Source organism: Microtus ochrogaster, unplaced genomic scaffold (genome assembly GCF_000317375.1).
Source record: "Microtus ochrogaster isolate Prairie Vole_2 unplaced genomic scaffold, MicOch1.0 UNK4, whole genome shotgun sequence".
Taxonomy (NCBI): domain Eukaryota; kingdom Metazoa; phylum Chordata; class Mammalia; order Rodentia; family Cricetidae; genus Microtus; species Microtus ochrogaster.
In genome coordinates, this window is record NW_004949102.1 from 16,215,719 (window position 1) to 16,225,077 (window position 9,359).

Below are 9,359 nucleotides of genomic sequence, written 5' to 3' on the forward strand. Positions count from 1 at the left end.
GTGTGTGTGTGTTATTTGTATGGTTTGGTTTATTAACAATAATAACCAACAGGGAAGAGCTGCCTTGGGTAAGTCTGCGCTTTCCCCTAGTGTTGTGGTCTTTCTCTGAGCTGTCCCTTGTCCTCCCTGCCTGCTCATCTCTTCCTGACCAACCCTGTTCTCCACTCCAGGCAGTGAGCTGCCTCATGGCTCCTCAAGACATGTAGAGCCTTTCCCGATTCCTCACCTCACACGGCCAGCTCCTGCTGCCTGCAATATGTTCTTGGTCTTAGCACTAGGTCAGAATCTGTGCCACCCTTTGCCATATGAACTCACTGCCCCTAACAAGCCCTCCCCACATGGTGCCATGCACGTAGACTGCTTACTTCTTGGTCCCCCATTGGAACGAGACTTGAGAGGGCAGGGTCACACAGCTCTCACCTCCGTTTCCCACACATACAAGTGCCTAGTTCCCAGTGCACCACACGGAAAGGAGGCAAACACCAGAGAGGCATCTGCAGCATGCAGTCCTACCTCCCTTTACACCATGAGTGTGAAGGCCTCCAGGTCACCTTTGTTCCCCAGGAACCCAATCTCTACATCATGAGAGTCTCAGACCGGGCACCATTTACACATATTTTTAGAAGCAGCAAAGGTTGGTACCTGAGTTTGTCCGCAATGAAGATGACCCTCCTTTCCAGGAGCAGGGAGGCAAAAACACTGACGAGGTGCCGGACGCTGAGGGAGGAGAACAGAGACTCAAAATCCACGTGCTCCAGCCGAGAGTCCAGGGGCCGGCACAGCTCAATCACCTGCCAGGGAATGGTAGCAGCTATGAAGGTAGGATTGGTTACACAGCAGGCCTCCTGGAGACAAGGAGAAGGGACGTGGTCCCTGGCCATTGAAGGAGGCTCCTCCTGGAAGAGCACATTTGTATGCCCCTTGGATGGTCCTGGGAGAAAATACTGTCTTCTGAAGGCCTGTTACTGCTGGAAGAAAATCCCAAGCCTACGCATGTAGCTCAGGCTGGCTTCAAATTTTCCATGTAGCTTGGGCTAGCCCTCAACTATTTATTTATTTATTTGTGTATGTATGCACATATGTATGTAAGTGTCTGTACATGATGTGTGCATTAGGGCAGTTGCATATGTACCAAGGCACACACGCAGGTGGAGGTCAGAGGATGTTTTTCACAAGTCAGTTCTCTCCCACCACTGGTTCCAGAGATCAAACTCAAGTCATTGACTTGATCAGTAAGTGCTTTTAAGGAAAAAAAAATATTTTACGTGTATTGGTGTTTTTGTCTGCATGAATGTGCATAGTGTACAGACAATGAAGTACCCAGAGAGGCCATTAGGTCCTCTGGAACTAGAGGATGGTTATGAGTCACCATGTGGGTGCTGGGAATTGATCCTGGGTCCTCTGGCAGAACAACCAGCATTCTTTTTTTTTGTTTGTTTCCCCGAGACAGAGTTTCTCCATGTAACTGTCTTAGAACTTACTCTGTAGACCACGTTGGCCTCAAACTCAGAGATCCACCTGCCTCTGCCTCCTGAGTGCTGGGATTAAAGGTGTGCGCCACCACCACCACAGGGCTCAGTCACCACTCTTAACCACTGAGCCACCATTCCAGCTCTATGGCCTTGAACTCTTGACTCTCCGGCCTCTACCTTCTGAGGCTGGGGTCACAGGTGTGCACCACCCTGCACACATGCCAACCACTTCTGTGTGTTTTCCTAGGTTGTAGCTGCTGCGTTTACCGTCTTGATCTTCACTTGCTCACGCGACCCTGGATTTATCTATCGCATGTTGCATGTGCGAGTCTCTAAGTTTCTCTGTGAAGAGCTGACTTCCGTACAGCGACGTCAGTGAACACTAGGTCCTCCTGCTACAGCACCCACTGAACACTCTCCACACGCCGGGGCTCCTTCACCCCCAACCTCCAGCTACAACCTCACAGCCAAGCAACTACACCTGTATGGGTATGGGTGTGGTTCAGCTCAGTGCTGAAAAACTGGGTTGATCTGGCATATTCTCGATGCACCCTCATCTCTTCTGTGTCTAGAAGCAACTGGTTTACAGCAGAGAGCCAAGGACCAGTGTTGTGATGTTTATAGGGTCTGACCAAGTAAATGACAGGCTTTGAAGCCTAGGGTAAATATTAAGTAGCACCCAAGATGGTCTTCAATGAAAGGAACAGTTCAAGTTATAAACTTAGAAAGCAATGCAGACTCAAACGTGAAGAGAGCCAGTGAACTGATGACCGACTACAGGCTTTGAAAAGAAGCCATGGAAACACAGTGCATGTCTCAAAAAACCACACGCTGTGCAGCATGGCTCTGTGGGCTGTTCCCTGAAGCCAAGCCTGGTCTGCACAGACGGGACTGAGGGTGGGGTTTATGAGCAGGGCTCGAAGAAACCACCGAGTTGGATGGCCTGCTCAAAGACTTAGCCGCTCCAGCCACAGGGACTTGGCTGGCTGGGCCACCTGTTCTCCCGACAGAGAAATTGAGTCTGACGGCTCACCTCAGTTCCCGAGCCTGGCAGGAAGTTCTTGACAACGATGGTTTTGCCCAGGGCTGGGAAAGGGGCTTCCATGACGCTCCTCATGAGGGGCTGCACCAGAGCAGGGGAAATGCCTCTTCTCTTTTCCACCTCATCCAAGATCTACGAGAGTCAGAGAGGCGGCTCAGCTCTTCTGCAGTCAGGTGGTCGCAGTGGGCCTGCCGCTGTGACTCAAGAATTCAGGGGAGGGAGGGGTGGGAACTCATGAGGAGCTGTTGACTCCTGACTCCATACAAACTGGTCCCAATACTTCTCTTCTCTGTGTCCCTTTACCATGTGACTTTGTAGTTCCTAGTACTCATTCACAGGGGAAACCATAGTTTCCTCTTGCTCCTCTGACATGTGACTTACTGGACTAATACAGGTACATTTTTATTCCAAGGGCTTTGAGTATAATAGGAACTGAGCTACAACTCTGACCCACCCACCCTTCCTCCCTTCCTTTGGCTGTTTTTTTCTATGTCTTTCCTTCAGGACACAGCTCTTAAAATCATCTTTCTTGACAGGGTCTCTCTCTTTACTCCAGGATGGCCTTGAACTAGCAATCCTCCTGCCTCAGCCTCTCCAGAGCTAGGATTATAGGAGTGAGCCACCATGGTCATTCCTTTCACTAACATTTCTTGAACCAATGAGAGAAACTGTTGAGAAGTGGGCAGAGAACAAAGAAATAGTGAGGAAAAGAGTCAGAAAAAGACTAAAAGTGCTGTTTCCGGGGTCCCTCTGGGGCCAGCCTGTTCTCCCGCCCTCTCTCTGGGCAAGTTCTCACCTTTGAAAAGAGGCTGAAACATCCCAGACGGCTCACAATGCAATAAACTTCAGGAAGCCTCTTCCCTTTGCCTCCAGGCTTTTTGGGAGAGAAACGTAAAGGCATCGTGAGTGTCAGTGTCCGGGGAAAGAAGGAAGCCCCGGGGCTGTCATATGAAGCACGTACTCACCATCACCCAATCTTACTGGTCAGAAGTCTGTTAGAATGTGCATTTTTGCTTTAAAAATACTTATTGCATTTATTTGTGTGGGCATGCACATACAAGCTGTGGCACACATGTGAGGTCAGAGACCAACTTGTAGGTCAGTTCTCTTTTCTAAGAGCAAGTCAGACACCTTGGAGCTGGAGTTAAGGATGGCTGTGAGCTGCCAGGTGCATTCTGGGAGCTAAATCCAGGTCCTTTGCAAAAACAACAAGCACTCCGAGCCCCCAAGCCAGCTCTCCAGTCCCTGTGGATTCCAGGGCTCAAACTCAGGACATCAGGTTTGTCTGCAAGTGCCTTTACCTCCTGAGCCATCTTGCCAGGCCTAGTTTTACTCTTTGGAAGTTCCCAAGGTCAAGGGTGAATAAGCACGGTGCTGAAGCAGTCTTGGACTGTGAAGTCGGAGGCTTGTTCACCGGCTGCTTCACTGTAGTCCCCCCCACCCGATGTTTGAGAATGAACATTTATTAAAACCATGATCCCGAAGAGAAGTTATTTCTGACATCCTCTCTGGGAACTCACTTTAGACAGCTTTTCAAGGAAAAAGGACCAGTCGATCTCAAAACCTTAAAGCAACTACAGTAACACAGACGTCACTCCTTTTAGCCTCTTCAGCTGTTACCCACACTCGTGATCCACCAAGTCAGCGAGTATCAAACATCTATTGTGTTGCGCGTTAGCAGCCCCCACCCTCCCCTTTCTTGCAATGGCCGGAGATGGAAACCAGGGCCACTGCTGACCTACATCCCTACCCCTTTTAAGCACATTCCTATGCCTGGTGTCCTTGACGGCCAGAAGAGCCAACTGGATACCTTGGAGCTGGACTTATGGATGGCTGTGAGCTGCCGGGTACTGAAAACTAAACCCAGGTTCTTTGCAAAAGCAACAAGTGCTCTAAGCCCCCAAGGCAGCTCTCCAGTCTCAGTTTCTAACTTTTTTTAAGAAAGATTTATTATGTTCGTTGGGGTTTTGTGGAATGAATGTTTGTGTTGAGGGTGCCAGATCTGCTGGAACTGGAATTACAGGCAGCTGTGAGCGGCCATGTGGGTCCTGGGAATTGAACCCAGGTCCTTGGAAGAATACAGGGCTCTTAACCGCTGAGCCTTCCCTTCAGTCCTCTCCAGTCCTGAACCTTCTTAGCAACTATTCTGAATGTTCTCACTCAGTAATCAGGGGCTGATTAGCAATGTTTTATTAAGAAGGAAAATTGGTTTAAGGAGAGAAAGGTCTTTAATTTGATGGGGAAAAAAGAAATCAAACATTTTCTCTCTCTTCCTTCCTCTCCCTCTCTCTCTTTTTCTGCTTTTTGGTTTTTCAAGACAGGGTTTCTCTGTGTAACAGCCCTGACTGTCCTGGAACTCTCTCTGTTAGAGTTTAAGGCTAGTCTTGAACTCACAGAGAGTTGCCTGCCTTTGCTTCCCAAGTGTTAGGATCAAAGATATGTGCTACTACGTCAGGCAATAAAGTATTTTCTTGCTTATGGAAATAAATATATCACCTCTACCTACTAAAAAAACTTAGTGATCTTCAAATCTGTGTGTATGTGCTGTGTGTGTGAGTGCGCAGCTGTGTGATTTGAAACAAGTTGGCCTTGAACCCAAGAGCCTCCTGCTAACTTCTTTGGCACTGGGATTACAGCAGGTATACTTTACCAGGTCTAGCCTTATCTATCTTTTTCACTCCTTAGTTAACCTGCCACCACCTGCTACTCCAGCAGCGTAGGCAAAACCTGAGTCTCAAGGGGTAGGCTCTCTAGGAAATTCTGGCTGAGAGAAAGGCAGAGTACTAACCAGCAATCTTCGGCAATAACCGAACCTTCTGCTCCCGTCTTCTCCAGTTAAGACAAACGAGAATGTTTCACTGTGGTTGTGAAAACACAAACAGGTTACAACACATGACACAGCCAAAGGCACATCCCCACAGGAGCAGTGAAGCAGCAGTTAGCAAGGGAAAGGCTGGAGAGCCTGCTCAGAGTTCTTTGCTCTGATTGCCCGTCCTTGTGAAACTCAGGTCACCCAAGTAAACGTCAAGGAGGCAGAGTGAAATGTGCTGAGATGTTTTTCACCCTGAGCTGTCCCAGAATTTCGTCACCCGAGCTATGCTAGGGCGTAGATCTAGTGGTATTCACCACTGTGACTGCAGAGAAGGGAAAGGAGTGTGTGTTTCTCTTCACTGATGGAAGGCGAGGGTGTGGTTCAGGAGGGAACATCGGGACTGGCCTTTCTCAGGCCTGGCGATGTTCTTACACAGCTACCTTCAGGCTTGCCTTCAAGACTGCAGACCAGCTTCACAGGACAAAGTGTCCCTTGAAAACTGCAGACCAGCTTCACAGGACAAAGTGTCCCTGGAAAACTTGGCGTGTGAGCCTGCTGAGTTGGGCCAATGCGGACAGCTAACACCATGCATGCTCTAAGCAGACATGTGAACAGACCCCATCGGAGCAGCAGCTAAAGAGCCACTGGAATGCTTTCCGAGCCCCGTGTGGGTGAGGACAGACAATGGGCAGCTTCCCTGACTTTTCCAAGATTAGGATTCTATTCAGGAGGCTTCTGAAACACACAGGCCTCCCTCTAGACTATGGGACGCTTCCTAAATGCCCACTAAGAAGGTGTCTCTTGTCTCGGGGAAACGTTAAAAACACACTGGGAAAATTTCTAGGCTGGTGCCCATCAGGATGGCTTAACTCCTAAGTTATGGGCTCTGCTATCTATGACCTCCTCTGCTCCTCCCAACTTAGTTGTGAGAGGGGAGTCAGAAGCTCTTACCTGGTAAACTCCTGGACGGGAGCCCAGTCCTTGGCGTCAGGAAAGCAGAACTGGGGAATTGCCTTCAGCTGGTCCTCAGCCTCCCTCATGAACTTGAATGACTTTTCTAACTGCAAAGGGAACGGCGGGAGAGGGTCACAGCCTAAATCCCAACAATGGAGCAAGAGGTGAAGGCCCTGTGTCCTTCTCTGGCTATGACTACCCGCTCAGCGACTTGCTGGGGAAGGGTCTGAAGCCGCCTGTGGGCTGTTCCCCCAGACAAAGCAACTGTAGTCTAAGGGTGCAATCAGCAGACAGAAGATCACATGCTTCAGAAAGACATTCTGTTTAATATTCTGGAATACAATGCTCCTGTAAGGAAAAGTCTCCATGGCAACCCCTTCCAAGGGGTGCACGGATCTGGGAGACAGCACTGCACAGCGGCTCTTCTGACCTCCAAGTGTGGTAATACAAGGACTACAGATAGCACAACCACATCACACAGTGAAACCAACGAGTCCCGCGGGGTCACCGAATGCAGAACTGGAAAGGAGCTGGACATAATGAGGCCCACTCTCTCATCTCAGACAGAAGAAACAGGCCCTGTGATGGTAGGTGTCTCGTCCTGGTCACACAGCAAGTTTAGAGCGAGGAAGGAAACTGATCATGACTCCAGCGCTGTCTCCAGAGCTCAGGATAGACTCTCAGGCAGTACAAACGGGGAGGAGGAGGGTAAATTAAAGTTTGATTTAGAGGTTATCTTTACTGTCTGAAGATGTGGTCGCGCATACATGTAAGCTCAGCCGCTTAGCTACGCGGTGAGTTCACAGATGACCTGACTCCGTGAGAGGCTATGTCAAAATAAACTAAAAAATTGAAGTAACAAGTTTGTTTATTTTGTGTATCAAATCAACAGGAATCTGTTCTCATTTTCTAGATGGCTTTTTGCTTTGTTTTCATTTTTATTATTTATTTATTTCATGTATATGTGTATGCACCTGGATGAGTTTATGTGTACTATGTTTGTGACGGTGCCCTTGGAGGCCAGAGGGCACTGGATCCCATGTATCTGGAGTCACAGCAGTTGTGAGCCACCTGATGTGGGCACTAAGAACGGAAGAATAGCAAGCGGTCTTAGCCACCGAGCAATCTCTTCAGACCCTTGTTTCGATTTTATTTTTTTCTCTTGTTTTTATTTTTTGAGACAGGGTTTCAGTATGTAGTTCAGGCGGACTTTAAACTCACAAAGATCAGTTTATGCCTCAGTTACAAGTGCTAGGATCATAGGTGTGAGCAGCCACACCTGGCTTAACGGAATATTAGTGTGAAAAGTGGACTGCCAACCTTGAATAAGGTGACCGTTGGAATGTGAGATAAAGCCGATTATTTAAAAGCTTATAAAATGGCTGGGCATGGTGGTGCACGCCTTTAATCCCAGCACTTGAGAGGCAGAGGCAGGAGAACCTCTGTGAGTTCGAGGCCATCCTGGTCTACATAATGAGTTCCAGGTCAGCAAGGACAAAATAGGGAGACCTTGCTCAACATGCACAAGTTCATGCAAGCACACACGCACGAATGTACACACGCACATGCACACACGCACAAATGCACACATGCACATACATGCAAATCACCACCACCACCAAAAAAACAAACCAAAAAAAAAAAACACCCCAAACCAAAGCAAATAAAACAAAACCAAACAACAAAATTATCAAAAATCCAAATTAACAGGATCAAGCTGAAGCTATATAGAAGATCCTATCTCAGAACAAAAGAAGGAGGGCCAGAATGAACCAGAATGAACCATATAAAACACACTTACATAAGAAATAGCAGGAGCAAGATACATTTCCAACAGAGAAAGATCAATTAAACAGAGTCCCTACATACTGGGGAACTAGAGAACTTCAAGAAAGATGCTTCGGAATTTGTATTAAATATGTTTTAAAATAATGTTCTTACAAGGCTGCACATGGCTCGTGACACAAAACCACCATAACGGCTGCAGTATAAAGAGAGGAAATACAGTATGAGTTAAGTCTAGAAACCAAAACATCAACGTGCTAGCTGAGGAGATCACAGGTGATTTTTTTTTCTTTCTATCTTTCTGAATCAGCTCCGTTTTCAACAGTGATTTTTAACTATCTCCTAATAATGAGTTCTCAGTGGGAGTCTGAGTCCAAAGCCTCCAGGCTGGAAATGGCAAGCATCTGGCACTTCTGATGGCTCGGTGATTAACTCATGACTTGATGCCCTTGTTCCTAGAACCCCAAGCAAGTGCTATCACGTGCACAGCCATGTGCTGGCACCAAGACCATCGTGCCTCGGTGCCTACTGGGGCTCTCAGTTGGGCAAGTCCCCTGCATCCAGACATCCCTGCAGTAGGGTTTTCAGGAGTGTTCCTTAAAGGCGTGGCAGCTGACGGAAGAGGGGTAGGTGTGTGCGTGTGTGTGGGGAAGGCGTGTGCCCTTGGTTACCGCCGTTTACATCACTGTTCTACATGCCAAGGACCTCTATGTGGGAAAGGACACGAGCAGGCAGACTGGCGGGGCTCAGGCCGGAAGGGTCCTGCATGAGGTGACTGCCACCACAGAAGCCCAGTGTGAATCAAGATGAGCTCCCCTTCTTCTGAGGCTCTGGTCTCTGACTGTCATATCCTACCCCGATAGCTACACACACACACACACACACACACACACACACACACACACACACACACACACACACGGTTAGCATAGTTCTGGTTCACCTTCCGAAAGGACAGAAAACCTGTCTTAGTTATCTTTACAATCACTTGAGGCCAAGCAGAGAGTTTGAATGTCTGAATGGGAATTCCGGTCGGACTGACTTAGACTACAGCAGACTCTGTGGTACAGACTTCAAATCCTGAGAGTAACTCCAGTGTCACTGGGCGTGTCCCTGCTCTATTAAGAGCTCTTTACTTTAGGTCCCCGATATCATCAGTGGGATAAGGCTTTCCTGACACTCACAGAAACGATGCATTCCAAACGATGCTACTTAGGAGGAGCTGTGTGGTAAAGGGCAAATGTTGTCACAGGCTGGGAAGGAAGAGGGCTTGGCTGGACACAGGCTGGGGAAC

The 9,359-nt window shown here is 48.3% G+C and overlaps 1 protein-coding gene across 3 annotated transcripts in view; it reads right to left on the reverse strand.

Annotated features, from left to right (window-relative positions):
* The window catches only part of Dennd2a (DENN domain containing 2A), a 101,121-nt gene that overhangs the window by 19,815 nt on the left and 71,947 nt on the right, over positions 1-9,359 (reverse strand). For all 3 annotated transcript variants that reach the window (XM_005365856.2, XM_013353276.2, XM_026788567.1), the window contains 5 exons: positions 6,278-6,387; positions 5,303-5,372; positions 3,311-3,388; positions 2,506-2,646; positions 643-791 (listed from right to left, as the gene is read on the reverse strand). In XM_005365856.2, coding sequence (XP_005365913.1) covers positions 643-791; positions 2,506-2,646; positions 3,311-3,388; positions 5,303-5,372; positions 6,278-6,387 — 548 coding nt within the window. The remainder of the gene's footprint in view (positions 1-642; positions 792-2,505; positions 2,647-3,310; positions 3,389-5,302; positions 5,373-6,277; positions 6,388-9,359) is intronic.